This window comes from Nansenia antarctica (genome assembly GCF_963989245.1).
Source record: "Nansenia antarctica genome assembly, chromosome: 8".
Taxonomy (NCBI): Eukaryota; Metazoa; Chordata; class Actinopteri; order Argentiniformes; family Microstomatidae; genus Nansenia; species Nansenia antarctica.
This window is the reverse complement of record NC_137678.1, coordinates 1,265,845-1,293,757: the sequence shown is the minus strand read 5'-3', so window position 1 is coordinate 1,293,757 and position 27,913 is coordinate 1,265,845. Positions and strand designations below refer to the sequence as shown.

The 27,913-nt window shown below is 40.7% G+C and overlaps 3 protein-coding genes across 6 annotated transcripts; 2 read left to right on the top strand and 1 right to left on the bottom strand.

The window, feature by feature from the left end:
* Positions 1 to 11: 11 nt before the first annotated feature.
* On the top strand, positions 12 to 11,840 carry hs1bp3 (HCLS1 binding protein 3). The gene is made up of 7 exons (XM_080537620.1): positions 12 to 149; positions 1,677 to 1,842; positions 6,071 to 6,278; positions 6,870 to 7,095; positions 7,552 to 7,673; positions 9,345 to 9,474; positions 10,664 to 11,840. Exons 1-7 carry the CDS (start codon positions 124 to 126, stop codon positions 10,899 to 10,901), a joined length of 1,116 nt encoding a protein of 371 aa, XP_080393746.1. The 5' UTR covers positions 12 to 123; the 3' UTR covers positions 10,902 to 11,840.
* A 733-nt stretch (positions 11,841 to 12,573) lies between these two features.
* LOC308163556 (uncharacterized protein) lies at positions 12,574 to 16,001 on the bottom strand (the record flags this gene model as incomplete). Its single annotated transcript, XM_080537728.1, has 2 exons — positions 12,574 to 13,688; positions 15,872 to 16,001. 2 exons carry the CDS (start codon positions 15,999 to 16,001, stop codon positions 13,213 to 13,215), a joined length of 606 nt encoding a protein of 201 aa, XP_080393854.1. The 3' UTR covers positions 12,574 to 13,212.
* Positions 16,002 to 17,563: 1,562 nt separating this feature from the next.
* Positions 17,564 to 26,972, top strand: pomk (protein O-mannose kinase). Of its 4 annotated transcripts, none has more exons than XM_080537457.1 (3): positions 17,564 to 17,687; positions 20,744 to 21,025; positions 25,235 to 26,972. In XM_080537457.1, the coding sequence occupies exons 2-3, from the start codon at positions 20,753 to 20,755 to the stop codon at positions 26,024 to 26,026; spliced, it is 1,065 nt and encodes a 354-aa protein (XP_080393583.1). In that variant the 5' UTR covers positions 17,564 to 17,687; positions 20,744 to 20,752; the 3' UTR covers positions 26,027 to 26,972. The 4 variants fall into 4 exon arrangements, with proteins under 4 accessions (XP_080393583.1, XP_080393586.1, XP_080393584.1 ...); XM_080537460.1 differs by having other exon boundaries at positions 17,565 to 17,679; XM_080537458.1 differs by having other exon boundaries at positions 17,566 to 17,679; positions 20,739 to 21,025.
* Positions 26,973 to 27,913: the final 941 nt, after the last annotated feature.

The following is a 27,913-nucleotide window of genomic DNA, read 5'->3' as shown; positions in this document are numbered from 1 at the left end:
AAATGATCAAACTGGACTACAGATGATCAAACTGGACTACAGGACTGAGAGCAGCTTTGGAAACGTATTTGACATAAACACGATCGGAGTTGGTCTCACCGAACCAGACCAGTTGACTGAGTCATGCCAGACGGACTGGTTACCAGCAGGTAAGAATGAAAGCGCACATGGATCCACATTCTTTGGCCATTTCTAATGATTGAAATGGAAGAACATTAAGTTCCATGACATTGGGTTACATTCGTGCAAACGAAAAGTTGTATTTGTAATTGTTTTTGCTGGGGGGGGGGGGGGGGGTGAGGAATATGAACGTTACAAGCTGCTTCAGGAGGTTTAAGAGTGAACGAGCACTTTCAAAAGTTCCACATCCTCCAGCAGTGCGAAGGTCTCTAATGTCTTGTTAGATAATGTCTTGTTAGATAATGTCTTGCATCTTTCTACTACATACAGGATATTGGCTTGGTGTGGTTGGTGCATCAGACATACAGACACAGACAGCAATATAATAAATACAATTAAAAAACGATGTAATAAACAACACTATATAACTATATAAGCCTCCTTTCTTGCAACTGCATCGGTTTGTTCTTGTCATTATTAATATGGACGAGTTCTCTGCAAGTCTGCATGCAACAAACCGATGGTGTCGTGAGAACTAAATGTCCAAAATTAATGTCCAAACGTCCCACGTCAAAGTGTCAGGAAGCCTGAGACTTTCAGACTGAGTCACATGATCACCAGAGATGTTATACAACACAGCAGGCCTACCCAGGTGTTATTCTGCTGTTTCACCAATAGAGGGCGCACATTCACTGTAAGAAGAGAACGAATGGGCCTCAATAGAGCTTTCCTTATGCAAATTGGTTTCTTAATTATTTTAAAGCTATTCATTTGTAGTTTGATTTCTTTGCCTTGCACAATTATTTGAATAGTGAAGCATTTTGTTCTTCTTTTCTCTCTATACTCCAAACGTTTGGATTAGAAAGGTTTATATAGATTATTTGAGGTTTATTTGTAAATGTTGGTTTCTCCATTAGCAGTAACACTATGGTCACATGGTCACATGGTCACAGCCCCCCCGATGTCTGGGCAGATGACTTGACGTCTGTTTCTGATTCTGTGTGTTCTCATTAGCATCATTCTGCTGTTGGCTGTTGGTCAAACACATTAGGCGTGACCATGACAGACTGTAGTAACCATACTGATTTAATTGACTTTTAATTGACTTCAGTGTAAAGTCTGGCCAGAGACAGTGAATGAATGAATTAATTTTTATTTCGAACATGATATAACTAATAAGAAGAGTACAGGCCTATCACTGTTGGAAAGGGAGTAGGATGAAGCCTAAGCTTATCCTGTCCTACCTCTATCCCTCACTCTCAAGTGAGAACAATAATACTTAAATTATATAATCCAATGAATTAATACATAAATGACAGTATCAACAGTACTAATAATTTTTCATTGTTAATATTGAAACAACACAACATTCATTTTCAACACAGTGGAAACCGAGAATCACAACAACTTGGTTTCCAGGTTGATATCGATTCTTATTTTACTTTTTATTTTCACCAGTTGACTAAGCAGTTATAAAAAATAAATTTTAAAAAAGGAACAAAAAGATGGTGTATCAACCAGCCCATAGACAGTAATAGACACTAATGTTCCCCCAGGGCGTTGCAGAACGAGGAGACGGGCATCGACCTCCATGTGCCGCTGTACCAGGAGGTGCGTGGGTCCATGATGACCGGCTATGTGGAGTACCAGATCATAGTTGTGACCCGGCTGGCTGCCTTCAAATCCTCAAAGCACAAACCTGGAGACGTGGTCCAGCTGGTGGTATGTACCTATAGCTGGCCAGTGTATTAGCCTGTTATTAAGTCCATATGACATACCGTAGAGTGGACACATAGTTGTAAACAAACACTCTATAGCAGGGGTGCTCACACTTTTTAGGCTTGTGAGCTACTTTTCAAATTACCAGCTCAACAAGATCTACCAACCAAATAAAACATATTGTTATTGCTGCGAACACAAAAATGTACTGTAATAATAACAAATTAAGGCCACGCTACACTGTTTCAAAATCAAAGAAGAGATTTATTAAACTATATAACAAATATTCACACTGGTAGTCCATTAACATTAACATTAACTCAGGAGCTCTGAGTGGTTTACACCAGACTGGCCAGTGCCAAGCCAGGTGCCATCGACGTCTCCGGGCGGCAGAGTGTGTGTGTGTGTGTCTGTCTGTCTGTCTGTCTGTCTGTCTGTGTGTGTCTGTCTGTCTGTGTGTGTGTGTGTGTGTGTGTGTGTGTGTGTGCGTGTCTGTCTGTCTGTCTGTCTGTGTGTGCATGTGTGTGTGCTTGTGTCTGTCTGTCTGTGTGTGTGTGTGTGTGTGTGTGTGTGTGTGTGTGTGTGTGTGTGTGTGTTGTGAGGCGGCGCGGGGCTGAGTGATGCCCTCTCCTGTGTGGTCCAGACGGGAGGCGTCCCCGGCTACTTTTCAAAAAAAAATATTTAAATGTTTTTTTTTAAATTTTTTTTTTTTTTTTTTCAATGCCGTGTGATCTACCCACACTACGCGATCGACGTAATGAGCACCCCTGCGTCTATAGCTTCAGGTTCAAACTATCATTTTGATCTCCTAGATGGTCAGACGTTGCATCCATAGTTAATACTATGCATTTGGTAATGCTTACATTTCTCCAGCCCCATCCCGCAGTTCTCCAAAAACGTGACGGGCAGATCGCTTTGTTTGTTTGAATCCTGGATTGCCCCTTTAAAAGGTCCAGTATGGAACATTCAAGCTTTCTAAAAGCTTCCAAATGGTTGTAATGACTATGTTTAATCAGTAGGAATGTGTCGAAAGGGGTAACAAGTCGGCAACCAATCAAAATGTTCTGACTTTTATTTTGAAACACGGAAATACATTGTTGAAAGTCACAACACAAACTCACTGGTCGAGCCAACATACTGCAGTGAGTAAACCCCACTGCTACCTAGTTAACTAGAACACTACTTTACATTGTTACCTAGTTAACTAGAACACTACTTTACATTGTTAACTAGTTAACTACAACACTACTTTACATTGTTACCTAGTTAACTAGAACACTACTTTACATTGTTACCTAGTTAACTAGAACACTACTTTACATTGTTACCTAGTTAACTAGAACACTACTTTACATTGTTACCTAGTTAACTAGAACACTACTTTACATTGTTACCTAGTTAACTAGAACACTACTTTACATTGTTACCTAGTTAACTACAACACTACTTTACATTGTTACCTAGTTAACTAGAACACTACTTTACATTGTTACCTAGTTAACTAGAACACTACTTTACATTGCTACCTAGTTAACTAGAACACTACTTTACATTGTTACCTAGTTAACTAGAACACTACTTTACATTGTTACCTAGTTAACTACAACACTACTTTACATTGTTACCTAGTTAACTACAACACTACTTTACATTGTTACCTAGTTAACTACAACACTACTTTACATTGTTACCTAGTTAACTACAACACTACTTTACATTGTTACCTAGTTAACTAGAACACTACTTTACATTGTTACCTAGTTAACTACAACACTACTTTACATTGTTACCTAGTTAACTACAACACTACTTTACATTGTTACCTAGTTAACTAGAACACTACTTTACATTGTTACCTAGTTAACTACAACACTACTTTACATTGTTACCTAGTTAACTACAACACTACTTTACATTGTTACCTAGTTAACTAGAACACTACTTTACATTGTTACCTAGTTAACTAGAACACTACTTTACATTGTTACCTAGTTAACTAGAACACTACTTTACATTGTTACCTAGTTAACTACAACACTACTTTACATTGTTACCTAGTTAACTACAACACTACTTTACATTGTTACCTAGTTAACTAGAACACTACTTTACATTGTTACCTAGTTAACTACAACACTACTTTACATTGTTACCTAGTTAACTACAACACTACTTTACATTGTTACCTAGTTAACTACAACACTACTTTACATTGTTACCTAGTTAACTACAACACTACTTTACATTGTTACCTAGTTAACTACAACACTACTTTACATTGTTACCTAGTTAACTAGAACACTACTTTACATTGTTACCTAGTTAACTACAACACTACTTTACATTGTTACCTAGTTAACTACAACACTACTTTACATTGTTACCTAGTTAACTAGAACACTACTTTACATTGTTACCTAGTTAACTACAACACTACTTTACATTGTTACCTAGTTAACTACAACACTACTTTACATTGTTACCTAGTTAACTAGAACACTACTTTACATTGTTACCTAGTTAACTACAACACTACTTTACATTGTTACCTAGTTAACTACAACACGACTTTACATTGTTACCTAGTTAACTAGAACACTACTTTACATTGTTACCTAGTTAACTACAACACTACTTTACATTGTTACCTAGTTAACTACAACACTACTTTACATTGTTACCTAGTTAACTAGAACACTACTATACATTGTTACCTAGTTAACTAGAACACTACTTTACATTGTTACCTAGTTAACTACAACACTACTTTACATTGTTACCTAGTTAACTACAACACTACTTTACATTGTTACCTAGTTAACTAGAACACTACTTTACATTGTTACCTAGTTAACTACAACACTACTTTACATTGTTACCTAGTTAACTACAACACTACTTTACATTGTTACCTAGTTAACTACAACACTACTTTACATTGTTACCTAGTTAACTACAACACTACTTTACATTGTTACCTAGTTAACTACAACACTACTTTACATTGTTACCTAGTTAACTACAACACTACTTTACACTGTTACCTTGTTAACTACAACACTACTTTACATTGTTACCTAGTTAACTAGAACACTACTTTACATTGTTACCTTGTTAACTAGAACACTACTTTACATTGTTACCTAGTTAACTAGAACACTACTTTACATTGTTACCTAGTTAACTATAAGACTACTTTACATTGTTACCTAGTTAACTACAACACTACTTTACATTGTTACCTAGTTAACTAGAACACTACTTTACATTGTTACCTAGTTAACTACAACACTACTTTACATTGTTACCTAGTTAACTAGAACACTACTTTACATTGTTACCTAGTTAACTACAACACTACTTTACATTGTTACCTAGTTAACTACAACACTACTTTACACTGTTACCTAGTTAACTACAACACTACTTTACATTGTTACCTTGTTAACTACAACACTACTTTACATTGTTACCTAGTTAACTAGAACACTACTTTACATTGTTACCTAGTTAACTACAACACTACTTTACATTGTTACCTTGTTAACTAGAACACTACTTTACATTGTTACCTAGTTAACTAGAACACTACTTTACATTGTTACCTAGTTAACTACAACACTACTTTACATTGTTACCTAGTTAACTACAACACTACTTTACATTGTTACCTAGTTAACTACAACACTACTTTACATTGTTACCTAGTTAACTACAACACTACTTTACACTGTTACCTAGTTAACTACAACACTACTTTACATTGTTACCTTGTTAACTAGAACACTACTTTACATTGTTACCTAGTTAACTAGAACACTACTTTACATTGTTACCTAGTTAACTACAACACTACTTTACATTGTTACCTAGTTAACTACAACACTACTTTACATTGTTACCTAGTTAACTACAACACTACTTTACATTGTTACCTAGTTAACTATAAGACTACTTTACATTGTTACTTAGTTAACTAGAACACTACTTTACATTGTTAGCAGGCTCACAAAACAAGCTGTGTTAGTTGACTAGCGATGTGTCGTTGATTTCAACAATAAATAAAAGTCCAACATGAAATCGTCTGCTGACTTGTGGCCCAATTGAGCAGACCGTGTCACATATCAAAATACCACTGGCTAATAGGATATCATACATGTTAATAGGATATCATACATGTTAATAGGATATCATACATGTTAATAGGATATCACACACATGGGTTTTGCAGGTTTCAAAGAAGTACAGTGAAATCGACCAGTTCTACTACCAACTCTGTGCACAACATCCCACGGTCTCGTTACCAGCGATGCCTCGTAAGGCCCTGTTTGTGGGTGAGACGGACATCCGTGAGCGCAGGGTGGCGTTTGATGAACTGGTGAAGTTTATCTCCAAGAATTCCACACTTGCTACCAGCCCAGAAGTACTGGAGTTCTTAGGTAATCCCCCTCAATGCACCACAGTGAACTTAGATTTTACCGCTGTATATTTTACTCACTCTACGTATATACTCACTCCATATACTCACTCCCAAATGCGTTCGCTTCGTTCACTTCCTTTCAATACCGAGTATTTCATTTAGTTAAAATTAGTGCTTAACACTAGAAGAGCCGGTGACCCCTGTGAGTAAAACAATTTCAGGACACTCCTTTCATGACTTTTCCTAGATATGTGCGTTCTACCACCCAGTATCCTTACATTCTCTAAATCACTTCAGGATAAGATAGTATAAAGCTGTTTTGCAGTTTTTCTGTGTAGGAGGCAGGCTAAAAAGAGAAGCGCCCTCTAGTGATCTCTGTGTGTAAATAGCAGATTAACATTCTAAAAAGGGGGTCCATTTGACCCCCAAGGCGGCTCTACTAGTAGGTAAAATAGGCTCGGCTGTTAAGGTTAAACCATAACACTATGCCAGAACATCACAAGAGGAGCAACTTATCACCAAAAAGTGATCATATATTACATAAATGTATTACTATAGACTATTATATTAACAATGATGTTTGGCTCAACACTCAACTCATGTTTTACAGGAGCTAAATCCACGGCGGCAGATTTCAAATCCAGAACCGTTGCAGGTTTGGAGGACCCGGAGGAGGAGGAGGAGGAGGACATGCATTTCTTCCAGAGGGACGTCCCACCTGCTGCTGCTGCTGCTAGAACAGTCGAGCTGGTCAGACCAGCGCACGCTTATGAGGAGGCGGGAGAGGAGGAAGATGACGATGAGGAGCAGTACCTTGGACCTCTAGGCAACGCAAAGTAAGAGCTGCTTATTATAAGTTTGGATAGTGACGTATTCTAGGGGTGATATCCTCTGACACAGCCACGCCTACTTCCTGAGTTTTATTAAGTGTGCTTGCAGTAGGATGACATACAGATACGCAGATTTCGCCGGGGTGGTGCAGGGTGGTGACACACACACACACACACACACAGACAATTGGACTTTTTGTGGAGAAGAAAACCCATAGAAAATGAATGATGGAAAGTTGACAAACGGAGTGGAGAGGCACTGAGAAAGAACTATTTTATTTTATTTTATTTTTTTACACATTTTGCAACCTGCTCCCACGGCTACAGTAGTATGAGCCGACTTTGAGCACCTTGTTCTCAGTTACACTATTTGTGCAGACAGTTACTGTAGCCTAATGTAGCGTGTGACCATATTCAAGAATGGAGTCATATTCAAGGCATTATTGGGTCTCTGTCTGCCAGGTCCCAGAGGCAGAAGCCCCAGCAGCCCGTGAAGCCTGCAGCCCCGAGGCCGTCTCTGTCTCTGTTTGGTGAAGATGAGCCTCAGGATGAAGACCTGTTTCTACCAGCTGTCAGGGACAAAGGTGAGTAGATCTCAAATATAAATATAGCTGCAAGCAGCCATCCCAAGGTCTAAGCTATGGCACAATATTGGATATGCATGACATTTGATTTATATGACACAAATCCACAGGTACAGTAATCTTGTCATGATGTTCACATGCATGTTGCTTTCATTTGCCCAAGTCATAGTTTAATTTTTAGTATCATTATTTCTGCAGCCAGATAGCTAGCGCCGGTAACTAGTACTGTCTTTGAGTAGTGACACATGTGGCGTGTTTGGCTGTTTCTGATGCATTCAACAACACTTTAAATGGCAAGGTTTCCTATTCCTCTTGCTTATCTGTTACTCACTTATTTGAACACTTTGAGACATTTGAGTCTCAAAACTGGAAGGCGTGATCGCCCTGGCGATGGCCAAAATAAACGCTAAGAAGAATCTGAGCAAATTGAACTTTGGTGCCGTCGTATCGTTACTACTTTACATTACATGTTTGTATCGTTACTACTTTACATTACATGTTTGTATCGTTACTACTTTACATTACATGTTTGGCATTTAGCAGACGCCTTTATCCAAAGCGACTTACAACAAATGCATTTGTCAGTGAATCATCTGTCCCGCAGTCACAATGCTCGAAAAATGATTCCTGAACCTGACAGTCGTCCATGGGCCTGGAGGAAGTGTCATTCAATGTTCAGAGTTGTTCACATAGCCACTACTCACTTCAGCTTACTAAAAACACAATGGGAGTGTGGGGTCAATTGGACAAAGTTCAATATGTTTGGCCAAATCACCTCAAAGTAACTACCAACCATGTGGAACTTAATTTGAGTTGATATGGCCATGCACTTCTGTCTAATTGCTCCCATTGTTGTTGTTGTTAGCCATGGCTAAAGTAAGATGACGTTAGTAGTGTCTATTTAAACAACTCTGAACTATGAATTGCAGTTTCTCCTGGCCCATGGACTACTTACAGGCTAAGGAACCATCTGACTTTAAAGTGCAAACAATGTAACTAAAATGTTCCTGCCTGTGTGAATGTTGGCTATTTTACATTTAGTCTTTAGTCGTAAGACTGCACATTGTGCTTAAATAATTAGTTTTAGTCACATTTAGTCATTTCTTTCTTTCTTAGTTTTAATTGACAAAAACTGAAGACATTTCAGTGTAATTTTAGTCTCCAAAAACTACAACACATTTTACTCTAGTTTTAGGCATTGACGAAAATAGTTTTAGGCTTTTTTTCAACTAAAACTAGACTAAATGACTAAATGTAAAATAGCCTGCCAAAATTAACACTTTCCTGACATTCAACTAGCCTACCTCTCATGGAACGTGGGTTCAACTCACGTTATACTAGTACAGAACAAGGACAAGACATTACAGTTAAAGTGAATGTATGTAGTCAAGTAAATAAAAGTGGTGTACCTAGGAATCTTGATTCAAGCCATTAGCACCTTAATATATGAGAAGGGCAATTCCACCTTTGATCTGAGACCATCATTTCATTTCGTCCCCCACTCATTATTTAGGCACCGCTTTCGGTTTCTTCTAAATGTCACCTGAATTACAAGGTAATGATGTAAAATGACCACATCTGATTAATCAGCAGATGAATCAACTAACAGGTGAAAATGGATCAACAACAGGTGTGTTGGACTGACAGCTGTTGTGTTCGTTGTGGTAACAGGCAACCTGAAGCTGTTTGAGGATCCAGACCTGGGGGGGGCGGTGAGGTTGGGGGACTCCCTGCTACTCACGACAGCAACTGACAAGGCTGCTGACTCAGGACTGGACGAGGACACAGATGAACTATTCAGGTACGCTCCCATGTCTGGATCAGTGTGGAGACAGGACCGGTTGAAGGAAAGCTTCCACGCCAGGTTGCATTTCCAGAGAAACATCTAGAAGTCAGACCTGGTGTGGAAGCCTGGCTGAGCTGTACCAGGATAGGCTATGACCTATGACCTCCCGGCTCTCCTGCTTCACTGCAGTAGTCATCACATGTTTCAAGACTGTCGCGTTTCAAAACAATATTTGAACAGTCTGTGTGCCTGATCACGTCTCTTCACTACACTGGCTCCCCGCTGGTGGAATGAGCTTCCCACTGGTTTCAGAACTGCAGAGTCACTCCCCATCTTCCGTCGGAGACTAAAGACCTCCATCTCTTCAGGTTACACCTTAACTGCTCCTCCTGAGACATCTACTACCCCCCCCAGCACTGTGTCTCCTGAGACACCTGCTTTTCCCCTATACTGTGTCTCCTAAGATTCTACTGCCCCCCTTGTACTGTCTCTCCAGCAACCTTTGTTTTTGACTTTTTCACGACGACTGCCAGTGGCCCCGGGCCTGAGCTAGATTACGCCTCCTGCTAGAACTGGTGAATTGATGATTCACTTCCTTCGTCAAATGTATTGACTGTAAGTCGCTTTGGAATAAGGCGTCTGCTAAACGCCAAACATGTAAATGTAAATGATGACCCCTGAGGTGGAAACACACAACTTTTAGGTCCGCCTGGGTGATTCCAGCAGGGCATTGTGGGTAAGCGTGCTAAACCCACAGGTCCGCAGGAGGCACCATAGGTCCAGTATGGGGCATGCCTCGCCCCCCCCTCCTCTTTTCTTTGGAACCAGGTGTACCTGTAGAACCGCAGTCGGATTATAATGACTGTGTCTTGTCTAATAACTGTGTATAATTACTGTGTCGTGTCTTAAAAATGCCGGTTGAGAGAGGACGCTGGCGTTGCTTGTTCGCCGCTTCTCCGCCTGAAATCCAGGTGTAATTGCAGTATACAGAGTAGATTGTCCTACAAAGACACTTAGATTTAGATTTAGTAATCTGAAAATTAATTAGACCCCTATACTTTCTTTTATCTATTTTTTTGTTTCGTTTTATTTTACTACTCAATTCTTTTCAGTTTGTAAAGCGTCTTTGGGTGTCTAGAAAAGCGCTATATAAGTCTAATGTATTATTATTATTGTGTCCCTCATCCTTGTTTTTCTTTTTCAGGATAGAAAATGATTTTGACAAGTTTCTACGGGTCAAGAAAAGTGTCCAGGGCAGGCCTGCTTCTGTCCCAAAGCCAGCACTGCCTCCGAGGCCCTCGCTGCTGCTAGCCACCAGAGAGGAGGGCTCAGCGGGCGCTGGTCCTGCAGTTGTAACCCAGGTGAAGGACCAGACAGACATCCTCCAGTACATCCAGCAGAACGAGTCTGCTGCCACTGATGATCTGGATCTATTTCCATAGCCGAGGCCAACTGAACTAAACAAGTGATTATGATTACAATCTAATTAGTAATGATAACAAAGCTGCAGTGATATTGGTTTTTATTATCATAAAATGACTTGTTACCATTCCTGTATAATTAGCCTAAAACACCTATCCAATGTAAACCCAAAGTAAATTGAAAGCTGTTCTTGAAACATTTGGAGTAAACGCATGGGGCTGGTCTCCTTTTGAAGGTAACACTCTGAAGGTTGTTCCCCAACAGTAAGAATGACTAAGTGGCTCTGGTATTGAGAAATATAAGTTACACACAATGAACTAAAAACATTTGTTCATTTTCATATTTTTTTTAGCAATGTAAACAAACTGTTGAGTCAGAATGTTATCTATCGGTGGTCAACTATAAGGCTTCATTGGTGAGTTTGATCAAATTTATCAATGTAGTGTGTGTGTTGGTGGTCTGACAGCGACATCGACTGTGCCTGCTGTTGTGATTGTATCTTACGTAACCATAGGAACATAGGAAGCATGTACATGACTACCTACGTAACCATAGGAACATAGGAAGCATGTACATGACTACCTACGTAACCATAGGAACATAATCCTCTGTTTGGACTTGCCAGAACAGTACCTATTGATTACAGCACATGTGATGACACTTTAAATGAAAGTTTTACATATTCATAACATCTTTATAAAACCTTCTTGATGAAACCTTCATGAATATTGTAACATATTTCTGTAACATGTCAGATCTGAGACAGATGTAGAATAGTATGTCAGATTAAATTGGTGTTCTAATATGATACCCTGATTTTGATTCCTTCCATAAAGCCTGGTACACATAAAGATTTTCTAAATCTTAACAGATGTTTTATCTGAGAGACACATGAAGATAAAAAATCATGGACTGAACAGTTTTGATCGTATGTGTGTGGTGTGCTCCGATATTCCCAATACAGCACACACATAAAGATCTGTCCTACGCCAGTCTACATAGTAAGACACTTGTGACGTGAAAACAAGAAGAGCATGTGACAGAGAAACAGGAACACTTACTCAATAAAATAACGTTCAAAACTGGGTTTATGCTTTATTTATCAAAAAGGTGATACAAATTAAACAGAAGCAATAACAAGCAACACGTCCTAATATATCTTTGATTTTAGTGTTTTGGAGTTTTATAAACTATGGAATGAACGGTCGCAACAAGCTAGGCGACATCTAAATGACTAGTGAGGTGATGTATGCACCTAAAACAACTTGAGGTCGTTTACTACATCACATCCTAATGCAAAGTGTAGTTAATTTCTCTTGTTGGTTATTTATTTAAAGTACAGAAGTATACAGATATCAAAGCTGGATTCTGGTCTGATGGTCAGCTGGGGTGAATAAGAGAGAGAGAGAGAGAGAGAGAGAGAGAGAGATAGAGAGAGAGAAAGAGACAGAGAGAGAGAGAGAGAGAGAGAGACAGAGAGAGAGATAGAGAGAAAGAGAGAGAGACAGAGAGAGAGAGACAGAGAGAGAGAGAGAGAGAGAGAGAGAGAGAGAGACAGAGGGAGCTGCGTGGTCCAGATGAGAGAAGAGAGAGAGAGAGAGAGAGGGAGATGCGTGGTCCAGATGAGAGAAGAGAGAGGGGGCTCGGGCCCACTCCCTTATTTATAAACAATAGTATGCAAATACAGTTGTAAACAATGGCCTATCACCTTCACTGTATAGATGCTTGAGGTGTGAAAAGTAGGAGACCCCAATATGATGTCACCTGGCCTAAAGTCATTCCAGGTTAAAGTTAAAATCAGATTCACAGGAAGTCATTCTAACAATGCCCATATATGGACAGCACTTCCTGAGGCAAGAACATTATGGCCCTTAAGACAAAGGATGTGTTTACAAGGTGTCATAAAACCCCCATTTTCAGTAGAACAGGCCCATACCATGCATGTGTGTGTGTAATTAAAATATACTACAAAAGCAACTAGAAGTGAACGTAGTGGAGCATTGCTTTGAAAGGACCACTGCACAAGGACCTGTGATGTCACATATCACATGTGAGTTTAGAGTGTGACAAACAAATCTGATATGACTAAAAGATTGGACTTGGGGTTTTAGCCCTGCTGTGCAAAAAAACTGCCAGTGTAAACATAGACATCATTTGAACTAAAAGCCAACTTGCTGGAGTATAGTGCCAAGCTAACTGTCAAACACATGGGTTTTTCTTTTTAAATCCCTTGTCTCGTGTTTTTATGTGTTAAAATGGTTCTACTAATATCACGGGAAAATGTCAAGAAGTTCCAAGTTTGATACAAAAGATATACTGATTGAGTACATGCTACTCAAATTCAGCTTGGTGGAGAAGTTGGTGGAACTTCAGCTTTATTAAACACTTCTTCTGGTAAGGCAACCGCTTCAGGTGAGGAAGGAGGCTCATGAAAAACATCTCGTCCTCCTTTTCTCCCCCTAGCTGTCCGGCTATCTGCCAGCTGTCTTTCCAACTGATCTCCTGGAAGCTGTTGACCAGAGGCGTCGGGGACATCTTAGCCTCGCTCAGACTTCTGTCCAGATCGTTCTGCACGTCAGAGTTGCTGGTGGTCTCTGCTCCTTCCTCCTTCATGTCGTCCAGTTCCTCTGCGCTGTTGTTACTCGTACCGGATCTACTGGAGTGTGTAAAGGGAATCAGGAAAGACATCGGCTGGCTGAATCTCCAGTCCTTGAGGGCGTTCCCCTTAGCACCGCGACACCGATCTGCTTTCACTTTCCTCGTAAAAATGTCCCTCAGATTCCTCCATTTTTTGCGGCAGTCTCCCTCTGAAACAGGGAGAGTTATTGTTAGACAGACAGCTCAGTGACTGCATGCATACTTGGGTAGTTGAGACGAGTGGAATCTCATGCTGAATAAAAACCTCATTCAACACATCCTAGGGCCTACTTGTTTGTTGTGTCCTTTCTTGTGGGAAGTATTGTATTAATGTTTCCCTGTTGTTTCTGCCATGGTGTTTCTGCCATGGTGGTGTATTTATGTATTTATGTATTTACAGGGTTTAATCAGCAGCCGGGTGTGTTTAAGTTGATGTACATTTTGGAACTAGAGAGAGAAGCCTCTGGGAGAGATGCAGTTGCAGCTATGGGTGTAGCATTAAAGGTAGACTGTCATTTCTCATGTTGCTAGCTCTACGTCATGTTTATATCAAATGTGGTCCAGCAGCCGGTCTCACAGAAACACTATCAACATCAAATCACATGTGTATGACGGACGTGCACGTTTATAAGATCCTGCATGAACATTGGGAATATTTAGCGGCAGCTGGACCATGTTTACCTTGTATCAGTGACAGTGAACACGACGACTCCGCCTGGCCTGATCTACAGACGCTCTACAGTATAACTCTGGTGTGCAGTAGGCTTACTGTAGTAGATAGGGTGCATCAACATATACAATTCTACCTTGCACTGATCTGTCCAGGTGCTAAAGGTGTTCCATTTCATGTTGTTACAAGACATGCACAAATATTTTTGCAATACGTGATGATCTAGAGGTGCAACGGCACATGACAGCGCCACCAAATGAAATGGAATTCTCTGTGTCATTGTACGTTGGAGGGGCGTGGTGTTCTAATCTGTTCATCTGCTGTAGACTCACTCTGGTGTTCAGACCAGCTGCTGCAGTTTACAAGCTGATACCAACATGTTTACAGAGTATCTCTGTCTCCCTCTTTCTAGGGGGCAGAGTAGGTCTGTCTCTCCCTCTTTCTAGGGGACAGAGTATCTCTGTCTCTCCCTCTTTCTAGGGGGCAGAGTATCTCTGTCTCTCCCTCTTTCTAGGGGACAGAGTATCTCTGTCTCTCCCTCTTTCTAGGGGACAGAGTATCTCTGTCTCTCCCTCTTTCTAGGGGACAGAGTATCTCTGTCTCTCCCTCTTTCTAGGGGACAGAGTATCTCTGTCTCTCCCTCTTTCTAGGGGACAGAGTAGGTCTGTCTCTCCCTCTTTCTAGGGGGCAGAGTATCTCTGTCTCTCCCTCTTTCTAGGGGACAGAGTAGGTCTGTCTCTCCCTCTTTCTAGGGGACAGAGTAGGTCTGTCTCTCCCTCTTTCTAGGGGGCAGAGTATCTCTGTCTCTCCCTCTTTCTAGGGGACAGAGTAGGTCCGTCTCTCCCTCTTTCTAGGGGACAGAGTATCTCTGTCTCTCCCTCTTTATAGGGGACAGAGTAGGTCTGTCTCTCCCTCTTTCTAGGGGACAGAGTATCTCTGTCTCTCCCTCTTTCTAGGGGGCAGAGTAGGTCTGTCTCTCCCTCTTTCTAGGGGACAGAGTATCTCTGTCTCTCCCTCTTTCTAGGGGGCTGAGTATCTCTGTCTCTCCCTCTTTCTAGGGGACAGAGTATCTCTGTCTCTCCCTCTTTCTAGGGGGCAGAGTATCTCTGTCTCTCCCTCTTTCTAGGGGGCAGAGTATCTGCAAGATACCAACATGTGTACTGCCATCATCCTGCCTAACTGAGCTTGTCCATGTGTTTCTCACCATGTATTTACAGTCTTTGGTTCTGAGCTGCACTTTTTAACTTAAAAAATAAAATAAAAATAGCTGCACTAAAATAGGTTTGCTAATTATTTCTCAAAATAGTCATTCTAAGTGTTCATATTGTATCTGTCCCATTCAAGGGATAACTTAAGAGTTGTGTTATAAGCTAGCAAAACTGGAAATTAGAGTCTACCTTTATACAATAACAACTTCAGCTGTCGTGCCAAATCTAAACAGTAGACATAGACCCTCATGACATCATTAGACATAGACCCTCATGACATCATTAGACATAGACCCTCATGACATCATTAGACACCGTTATGTGACAGTCACTAAGGACTGCTGGCTTGACCATTAGCTGCTAGCTCAGATAGCTGCTAGCTGCTAGCTCAGATAGAAGATAGCTGCTAGCTGCTAGCTCAGATAGAAGATAGCTGCTAGCTGCATTCACTGATTCATTCAGAACAAGCTACTACCTTTGAGTCCTAAGCGCTCACTCACAGCCTTCCATGTCTCTGTCTTCCTGCCCGGGTCTCTGTAGGCTGGCAGCGTGCGGTTATAGAGTTCAGGGTATTCTGACACGGCAGAGATGAGCTTCTCAGCCATCACGCTGCTAGCTAGCTGGAGTTGGTTCCACTCACCTTGTGTGCGTTCGTAAATCCGCTCTGAGGGCGCCGGAGCGCACACTGGGTTCAACGTCATCAAGGGACCAAGTCATTCGATTGGACAAGAGGCATTCCATGAGCGCTGATCAGATTTCCAGAGCGAATTTATGAACGCAGACCAAATCAATGTACGTCCGGCCACAAAGTAGTTCCGGGTCACGGAATTAAAATACAACATTAAAAAAAGTCCCCAAATAATCAATAAAAAGGTGGTGTCATACCATGGGGCTCTGCATCGTTGGGGGTGGTCTTGGCCTTTTTCTCCACCCATACCATTGGATCACTGTAGGCTATATAAAACATATACTTTTTATATATATATAAATATATATATATACATTTTTACCATTTAGCTTTTATCCACTTTAGAGAGTTTTATCCAAAGTGACTTACAATTAGAGATGACAGGGACAGGCTCTAGTAACTCAGGGCAATCTAGACATTTGATGGCAGCTACTAGATTGAAATCAAGTGCAATACTGAAACACAACTGTGAACATTTCAAACCTGCAAACTGCGACACTTTAAATGAATGTGCAATAACACTATGTGCAATATGACAACCCTCGGGTACATAAGGTTCAGAGATAGGAAATGTTAGAATAGGTATAGCATAGCATAGAGTACAGCACAGTGTTTTATTTGTATAGTATAGTATAGTGGATAGTGTACATAGCCTTTATTTATGTAAACCAGCTCTTTTCCCTTCTTGTTTTTAGTTTTTTTTTCCTAGCACCAGGGGAGCCCCCCCTCCCAAATTTCGTTGTTTGGTACCTGTACTATATCAATGACAATAAAGACCATTCATTCATTCATTCATTCATAAGTGTCTTACTCAAGGCCACACTAGGTGTTCCCAGGTGGGATTTGAACTCGCAACATTCTGATCATCAATCCAACTCACTATCCACTGCGCCACTACCCTGAGTATATTGGCTTATTCACAAAAACGATTGATTGCACGGTTGTCCATGTTTCACAGCCATAGAGAAAGACAGATGGACATTTGTGTTGAAGATGCAGGTCTTGGTGCTCTGGCCAATGGTATGGGCGGAGGAAAGGGCAGCAAAAGTTGCAGTTATGCAGTGCCCCGTGATATGAGAGCATGTATTGATTCTATAGATTCATTACTAGAATACATTTATTTAATTCATTTAGAATTAATTGTGCCTAGAATAGTTTTTTTTTTTTTTTTTAGCTAAAGGCCAATATGTATTTCATATAGGCCAACAGTGCTGTTTTAAAACCCATATTTTATGCAGATATCACATGAATATCAATAAATATGAATCACTGTTATTGTTTAGACTGTTATTTTTTCATAAATCGTGAATAAATACACGTTTCGTACCGTTTTTTTTATTTATTAGTTTGGGACTTTTGTTTTTTATTTATTTTAATTCCACCATTCCGTGACCCGGAAGTACTTCCTTAATGTGGCTGGAAAAAAAATAAAACAAAAAAACAAATCTCTTTAGCAGACGTCCGTCTGGCTCCTCGGTGTCGAGATGTGTGTGGCTTTGGAGAAAAACAATGTGTCACAATTTGGCTTCAGGTGACAATATTCACTTTCTATCGCGGCCTCTCGGACGTTCTTGGGAAAGCCAGTGCAGCAGGAGGTAGGAAGGTAATTGCATTACATTCCTGTTTCTCTGTCTGGATGTTGGGTTTTAATACTAGTCACACACTGGTAGGTCGGGGAATAAAACATCACTTCTTCTGACAATTTTAACTTAATAAAACACTTTTTTAAATGAATAATTACAACTTCCCCCAAGCACAAGAAAGTTGTGAAACGTGCAGGTTTTACTGACCAAGCTTTAACTAGATATAGAAGCTCTAAACTAGATATAGAAGCTCTAAACTAGATATAGAAGCTCTAAACTAGATATAGAACCTCTAAACTAGATATAGTAGCTCTAAACTAGATATAGAAGCTCTAAACTAGATATAGAACCTCTAAACTAGATATAGAAGCTCTAAACTAGATATAGAACCTCTAAACTAGATATAGAAGCTCTAAACTAGATATAGAAGCTCTAAACTAGATATAGAACCTCTAAACTAGATATAGAAGCTCTAAACTAGATATAGTAGCTCTAAACTAGATATAGAAGCTCTAAACTAGATATAGAAGCTCTAAACTAGATATAGTAGCTCTAAACTAGATATAGAAGCTCTAAACTAGATATAGAAGCTCTAAACTAGATATAGAAGCTCTAAACTAGATATAGTAGCTCTAAACTAGATATAGAACCTCTAAACTAGATATAGAAGCTCTAAACTAGATATAGAAGCTCTAAACTAGATATAGAAGCTCTAAACTAGATATAGAAGCTCTAAACTAGATATAGAAGCTCTAAACTAGATATATAACCTCTAAACTAGATATAGTAGCTCTAAACTAGATATAGAAGCTCTAAACTAGATATAGAACCTCTAAACTAGATATAGAAGCTCTAAACTAGATATAGAACCTCTAAACTAGATATAGAAGCTCTAAACTAGATATAGTAGCTCTAAACTAGATATAGAACCTCTAAACTAGATATAGAATTTCTAAACTAGATATAGAACCTCTAAACTAGATATAGAAGCTCTAAACTAGATATAGAACCTCTAAACTAGATATAGTAGCTCTAAACTAGATATAGAAGCTCTAAACTAGATATAGAAGCTCTAAACTAGATATAGAAGCTCTAAACTAGATATAGTAGCTCTAAACTAGATATAGAAGCTCTAAACTAGATATAGTAGCTCTAAACTAGATATAGAAGCTCTAAACTAGATATAGAAGCTCTAAACTAGATATAGTAGCTCTAAACTAGATATAGAAGCTCTAAACTAGATATAGACGCTCTAAACTAGATATAGTAGCTCTAAACTAGATATAGTAGCTCTAAACTAGATATAGAAGCTCTAAACTAGATATAGAACCTCTAAACTAGATATAGAACCTCTAAACTAGATATAGAAGCTCTAAACTAGATATAGAACCTCTAAACTAGATATAGAAGCTCTAAACTAGATATAGAAGCTCTAAACTACATATAGAATTTCTTAACTAGATATAGTAGCTCTAAACTAGATATAGAAGCTCTAAACTAGATATAGAACCTCTAAACTAGATATAGAAGCTCTAAACTAGATATAGAAGCTCTAAACTAGATATATAACCTCTAAACTAGATATAGAACCTCTAAACTAGCTCTAAACTAGATATAGAAGCTCTAAACTAGATATAGAAGCTCTAAACTAGATATAGAATTTCTAAACTAGATATAGAACCTCTAAACTAGATATAGAAGCTCTAAACTAGATATAGAATTTCTAAACTAGATATAGTAGCTCTAAACTAGATATAGAAGCTCTAAACTAGATATAGAACCTCTAAACTAGATATAGAAGCTCTAAACTAGATATAGAACCTCTAAACTAGATATAGAACCTCTAAACTACATATAGAAGCTCTAAACTAGATATAGAACCTCTAAACTAGATATAGAAGCTCTAAACTAGATATATAACCTCTAAACTAGATATAGAAGCTCTAAACTAGATATAGAAGCTCTAAACTAGATATAGAAGCTCTAAACTACATATAGTAGCTCTAAACTAGATATATAACCTCTAAACTAGATATAGAAGCTCTAAACTAGATATAGAAGCTCTAAACTAGATATAGAAGCTCTAAACTAGATATAGAAGCTCTAAACTAAATATAGAACCTCTAAACTAGATATAGAACCTCTAAACTAGATATAGTAGCTCTAAACTAGATATAGAAGCTCTAAACTAGATATAGAACCTCTAAACTAGATATAGAACCTCTAAACTAGATATAGAAGCTCTAAACTAGATATAGAAGCTCTAAACTAAATATAGAAGCTCTAAACTAGATATAGAACCTCTAAACTAGATATAGAAGCTCTAAACTAGATATAGAAGCTCTAAACTAGATATAGAACCTCTAAACTAGATATAGTAGCTCTAAACTAGATATAGAACCTCTAAACTAGATATAGAACCTCTAAACTAGATATAGAACCTCTAAAACCCGAGCGGACCTCAACATCGTAACATATGAGGTCCCATGCTCTGCTGGCTGCTGAAGGAATTGACTCTTACTATTCGATTCCCAATTCTAGGCCTATCACATACCTGTATGCTTAAGTATTTTAAAAGTCCAACTTCAATAAGTTCTGGGTCCTGGACAGTCTGGACGGATTGTATGGCAGCTGCTGGACTGAAAAAATCTGGTGTAGTGCTGAGGCACAAACATGTAAATTTCAAGCCTGCAAACTGTGACACTTTAAATAACGTGAAACAATACTATTGTGCAATATGACAACCCTAGTCGACTATCTGTACAGTATAGTAAAGTGGATTGTGTACATAGCCTTTATTTATGTAAACCAGCTCCTTCCCTTCTTGTGATTTTTTTAAAAGTGTTCTTTTTTCCCCCCCCTTCCTAACACCAGGGGAGCCACCCCTCCTAAATTTCGTTGTTTGGTACCTGTACTGTAGCAATGACAATAAAGTCCATTCATTCATTCATTCAATCAAAACAAAATTACCTAGGCTTGCTCATTTACTAATCCAGCCTCTTGATGAATGCCATGTTAGGTTTAGTTAAATTGGAATCTCAGTGTCTGATGTGTTTGACTTGTTGACCCAGTGCAGATCAGCATCATGGGTCGTAACAGCAGCAGCAGCAGCACGTCCCGCAGCGTCCCGGTGGTGCTGGTCTGCCTGGCTGCGCTGCTCCTGGGCAACGTGCTGATCTACCTCTACCTGGACTCACTCCACCAGGGTGGGGAGACTCCTGTGGCCCCTCATGGCGCCTGTCCGTCCCGACACTTTAAAATGGCCGGCATGAAGAGCTGCTGGCCCTGGCTGCAGTGTCCGCAGGTCCGCTCAGACGTGCGCAAACTGAAGATGATCGGCCAGGGGGCGGTGAAGCAGGTGTGTAACCCTAACCCTACCATGAAATGCTGTTAGATCAAAGTCTTATTTGGACTCATGTCCATGGTTGTTGTAGCTATCTATATTATTATCCTCCTACTATACAAGTGCTCTGCGTAAGTAACGGGATAGAAATGCATTTATTCTGTATATGACTGTCCTGTATATGACTGTGCTGTATGTGACTTAGGGATGCACGATATTATCGGCGCCGATATTGGGAAATTTATGTTATTAAATATAGAGGCAGATAGTGCGTTTGCAATTTGCAATACATGTTCGGCAAAAGTGGAGGAGGGCAAAGGTCTACGAGTTACAACACAACGAATCTCACAAGTCACCTGAAGATTCACCATTGCAAGCACGCTGTATGGAAGGAATATGATTTTGGCATTGAATACAGCGATGAGGGAACGAAAACAGTTAACAGAAACGCGTGTCGCAGAAATGCTTCAGCGTGTCGTATATGCACATAATATGCGCACAATGCATATATGGGCTACACCACTCGCATACGTGAAACCGCTATAAATAGCTCTCTTAATATGTATACTTTGAGGAATTCGGTTGTTAAGTCTGATGTCAAACGTGACGTTTAGCAATTTCCGGGTCCAAACCAGAAATTCCCTGCACCAGAGTACCAGTGTACTACAGCGGTAGAATGACAGTTTAATCGTTTTTTAGACTGGGATCTATTCATACAACAAGGGACACAGCACTTTCCCGGTTTTTCCCATATTTGTCAGCGTCTTTGAGCCTCGGAAAAGCGCTATATAAATATAATGAATTATTATTATTACTGAGGCATTTCGAAGAGAGCGCCTCAGCCAACTTTGGACCCGGAAACACGTCACGACTTAACAAACGAATTGATTCATTGTTCTTGTCCGGAGGTAATCGGCTATCGGTTTACATGGCTTGTAAATATACTTTCGTTTTAGGACGTGTTCAAAAGCAAGGACTGTGTGATCATCTAATTATGTGTAGTTATGTGTTTTTAGCATGTTGATGTTCTCCCAGCATGTTGTGATGTTATTAAAATACAGTTGAAACTTCCGTAGTGCTGTGCTTTGTTAGCCGCTAGCTGTTAGCAGCATTTGTTTCCGGTTTCCTGGATGACAGCCTTTCTTACCTTCAGGTGTGCATGAACTACAGGTTATCAACTGTGAAATTATATCTGTTCTCATATCGGTTCTCATATCGGTTATCGGCCACGAGAAGCGGGTAAACATCGGTTATCGGTATCGGTTGGAAAAAATGCATATCGTGCATCCCTAATATGACTGTATATGACTGTATATGACTGTCCTGTATATGACTGTCTATGACTGTATATGACTGTCCTGTCTATGACTGTCTATGACTGTATATGACTGTCCTGTATATGACTGTATATGACTGTCCTGTCTATGACTGTATCTGGGTTTCCGTTAACCGGGAATTACCGGTCTTTGTCCGGTAAATTTTGTTGAAGTCCGACATATTGAAAAGTCGTCGGACATATTGTCCGGTGAAAATAATTCCCTTTGAATACAATTCGCTAAAGTTCACATTCTGATTCCTTCTATTTTAAAAAAAGACGAATATATAGGCTATGTATTTCTTTTATTATGATATGATTTGACACCGGCATGATGATGACTCCTAATGTGTAGGCTGGCCTACGCGAAACAGCGCACAGGTGCCACATGGGATTGATGCCAGATGGGATTACAGCTTAACCAGTCTATTACCGCTTAAACACAGTAGCCCATTCGGCGGTAACCCATGCCTATCTGGCAACCCTGCCAACCCGTCCACCATAGTAATACGGTTTCTTGATTTCCCATCTATGGGTGCGTTCGTAAACACGCTCTGGAAATCCGATCAGCACTCGCGGAACGCCTCTCGTCCAATCGAACGACTCGGTCGCTCTGTGACATCGAAGCCAGCGTGCGCTCCGGCGCTCTCAGAGCGTGTTTACGAACGCACCCCTAGAAGTTTCTAGCCAGCTAGCTGAAGCTGCTACACACACTAGAGCCATGGCGACCGAACGGCAAGTTAAACAACATACTATAAAAGTGACATTGTTTTACTCATTACTCATACATTTGTTGTCATTCAGTTATACAGTTGTGTTCTTCCCATTGTCATACTCCCGAGCTAAACGAAATGCCTTCCCAACCAGCGAGACTTATAGAAATGACGTTGTTTTATTGATTTAAAAAAAAAGGGTAAAACTGGAAAGAGAAAATAGAAAACTCACATTAATCCCAAACAATTTAACAAACTTCAGTTAACGTAATGTGGAGTCCGTTCATTGATCGATGCTGTCTGTTCAGTTCCCAGTGAGGCGCCCGTTCAGCGCTGGACCCGTTCAGCGCTGGATTTGACGCATGGCATAGCGCGCATCCGTCAAATCATGTTATATTATATATTATATAGCTCGCATCTAATCGTATCGGATGAGAAATAGACATTAAATGGCATATATAGGCCGCTACACAACAGTAATCACCGCGACAAACAGCTATATTAGATTTGGAGAAAAAAAAAATATGATTTTGCAAAAAAAAATAATAATTATATTTTAATATGATGACCGGAATATATCACGTTTGTCCGGTAAATCGAATTCTTCCCGGACACGATGTCCGACGGCAAATTTTTCTAACGGAAACCCTGGACTGTATATGACTGTATATGACTGTCTATGACTGTATATGACTGTCTATGACTGTCTATGACTGTATACAGTGTTTCCTCCAGGATTTGTCACATTAGTGGCGGAGCGGTTGTCTTTCGCACGCGATTATTTTTTCCGCGTGCACGCGCATAAAACGCGCACTGGCGCTCAAAACAAAGACATAGTTTCACCAAAAACTAGAGGGTAGCAACAATTATACTTTCTTAAATAGCGGTTAAGTCATTAAAGCCGAGCAGGTGATTTTATATAGAAGGTGATCAAATACCAAGATATCCTACAGCTGCAGCGGAACATGCGGAACGCGCATGACACACACACACACAGAAAGATCAATACGAAGTAGGCCTACATGAGAGTACACGCACAAAACCGGCTAACGTTACTCATTAACTGTTTACACAAGTAAAATCACAGTGTGACAGTCAGATGGAGCATTCGGTAAACAACAACAGCAAGGTAATGCTATCAGTTGAGTTAAAGAAAACCAACTCCTACCTTTGAGGACACCAACATGAGCCCTGCTTACCCGTACCTCCGCCGTTCTGTTCGTGGTGATTTTAGAGGCAATAGATTATTTTTGCCCCGCGCATATCGCTATGAATAGTTCGAAGCTAGGTGCTTGCACGTTAGGTGCGAGAATGCTCGGTTAACCCATTAGCGGGAACATTATTTGTTTCACAAAATAGGCTGATTTAATTGACCATGAACATCAGAGACATACATTACGAATGTTCATTTAAAATACTCTATACTGAGCACTGGTATAAGAACATGAACCAGAGAACAGCAGTAAATGCAATAACCCACAGTCGTCGCTGATGATGTTGCATTTTCGATTAGGATACGGGATTAAAGGCACCGGCGACGGGAGAAGAGAGAAATCCAAATGTCCCGCTAAATTCGGACCAATCACAAAACTGTTTTGAAAGCGCGTCGCCTCGCGCCGCGCGCCTGTTGAGAGCGATTCAGTCTCGATTGCAGTGCGAACACAAACGGTTAATTGTAACATATTGTAAATAACTACGCCCTAAATCGTAACGAAATGTTGGTCTGGAAGCGGCCTAAATCTAGCTTCAATCTGCTTTTTTTCTGTTCTCCGGTCATAATAACTCGCTGCCTTTCTGCGCAGCCTGAATCAAAGTGGACTGTCTGAATCAATTAGTGGCGGAGGAAATTCATTCGTGGCGGCCCGCCACGAATAAATGCATATAGAGGAAACACTGGTATATGACTGTATATGACTGTCCTGTCTATGACTGTCTATGACTGTCTATGACTGTATATGACTGTCTATGACTGTCCTGTATATGACTGTATATGACTGTCCTGTATATGACTGTATATGACTGTATATGACTGTCTATGACTGTCCTGTATATGACTGTCTATGACTGTCCTGTATATGACTGTATATGACTGTATATGACTGTCCTGTATATGACTGTATATGACTGTCCTGTATATCACTGTCTATGACGGGGACATCTCAGACTGCACCTCTAACCTCCTCCGTCTCTCCCCAGGTGTATCTCTCAGAGTGGAAGGGCCACAAGGTGGCGCTGTCCCAGCTCTCCTCCCCCGAGTACCGGGAGGACTTCCTGCACGGCCTCTCCATGCTCCAGGCCCTCCAGGGCCCCCGCGTGGTCCAGCTGCTGGGGCTGTGCCTGGGGGAGGGGGGGGAGGGGGAGGGCCTGACCCTGGTCACTGAGTACCACCCGCTGGGCTCCCTGCTGAGCCTGGACGCCGCGCTGGCGCAGGAGCGGCACCGCGCCCACGACACCTGGCAGGTGCGCCTGCGGCTGGCGCTGGACTACGTCTCCGTGCTGCTCCACCTGCACCTGCGCCCCGCCGGGCCCCGCGTCATGTGTGACTCCAACAACCTGGAGAAGACGCTGTCCCAGTTCCTGCTGACCAGCGACTTCCGCCTGGTGGTCAATGACCTGGACGCTCTGCCGCAGGTGGACAGAGCCGGGGGGCGGGGGGTGAAGTGCGGCCCCCGGGAGCTCAGCGGGGACTTTGTGGCCCCCGAGCAGCTGTGGCCCCACGGCCGCGAGACGCCCTTCTCTGACCAGCTGATGCCGGGGTACGATGAGAAGACGGACGTTTGGAAGATTCCGGACGTGACGCATTTCCTGATGGGGAGTGTGCCGGGGGGGGACGTGGCTCGCTTCCACCTGTTTCAGATCCACCAGGAGTGTAAGAGGAGAGACCCCCAGCTCCGCCCCTCCTCCTCCCAGGTCTTGAGTGTGTACAGGTCCGTCTACGCTAACATGGTCAGGGACGGGCCTTGGCCTGGAGCCAGAGACATGCTCTGACCTCTGACCTCTCACTGTCTGGGATGTTCAGAACTGTGAAGATTCTGTAAATACTTCTACATAGCCAAAGTGTTCAGCTGTTTTCTCATTTGATAACAATAATAATTTATTTTTGGATAGTGCTTTTCTCAGTGCTCAAACACACAACTACATTTCATGGAGAGAACAAGAATATAGATTAAAAAAAAGTTAGACAACAATAAAAAGGTTAAAACATTAAAAGCAAGTTTAAAAAATCTGGGTTTTGAGGGATCATTGGAAGGAGGAGAGTGCTGGACTCTTGTGATGGTAATGTGTGTCTCATCTCATCAGGTTGATTTAGCAAACTGACCTGAGCATCCTCTCTGAGGAGAACTGGTGGTTTGTACGTTTCAGTGAAGCGTCTGTAGTTTCTCTGGTGACCTGCAGAGGGCAGTGTCTGACACATTAACCTCTTACCTCCTGGAGGGTGGTCCTGAACAGTTGTTTTGGTGTTTTTTGGTGCTCGATTATTTTGTAGCATTCACTTCATCCACTGAAGTGTTTCCTCGGCCGACCAGTCTGTGTGACTGCTGAGCCCACCAGAGCTTCTCTGTTTATTTAATGATGTTCCAGACTGTTGATGTTGGACAGCCTAAGGGTTTACGTTTCTGCTCATGTTTCTGTTTGTTCAGCCTAATGATGTTCAGCTTCCTCCACTTGTATTGACTCTTTGGTTGGTCCTCATGTTGACAGACACCAACAGCAGACTCTGTCAGTGACAGCTCTCTGTTATGCTGTGATGAGGAGGATGATGATGATGATGACGGAACACACCTGATTTGCCAGAAACACCTGTCAAGCCAATAGTCCCATTACCTTTGGTACCCTGAAATAGGGGGACTATGTATAAAAAGTGTTGTAATTTCTAAATGGTAAAACTAATATGTACAGAAATACTGTCAAATAAAAGCTGAGAATATCTACTTTAACCAAATAATTGTTAATTATTTGATTTCAAACACAAACTTTGGAGTGTAGAGCCAAAAGAAGGAAAAATGCGTCACTGTCCCAGTACTTATGCAGACCGCTCCACTTACAGTTATTATATTTACAATTATAATTTTTAAATAATATTACTTAGCCTGTAATAACATAAGTATTCATAACAAATATGGTGTTATAGAGAGATATTTTCTCCGAAGGCAACTTGGGCTCCCAGCGTGCTGGTTCTAGCGCACCACAAATGGACACATCACACATGAATGTATTTAACAGCGGAAACGCCTCTCATATCTCTCCACATAACCTCCACATAACCTCATAACCTCCATATCTCCACATAACCTCATTATCTCCATACATCCACATAACCTCATAACCTCCATATCTCCACATAACCTCATAACCTCCATATCTCCACATAACCTCATAACCTCCATATCTCCACATAACCTCATAACCTCCATATCTCCACATAACCTCAGCTTGTTGTTGAAGTTGTGTGCAAAGCGCCATACAGGGAAACAGCTGTTCTGATTAATCAGCGAACACGCGCGCACGCACGCAGCATTACGCACCACAACTGAGCGTCATCATTTCTGAAAATGGTCATCTATCCATTAAGAGCCCATGGGCCTTTTTTTCCAATCTAAAATTGTACATAATGTATGTGAAACTAATGTCTCAGACTACAAAGGGTGCGGCTGTGGCTCAGGTGGTACATCCCGTGTCCAATGATCGCAACATCAGCGTTTTGATGGTTCGATCTCCGGCTGGCCACATATAAAAAGAGCTGATGCATAATAAAGGTTGTGATATTTGTTGAAGTGCCTCTTGCTAAGATGTTTCTAAGACGATAAATAATATCACAGCACTGGTTTAAAGTGTATAGGCTATTTATACGCATCACATTACTGGTCCCTTCAT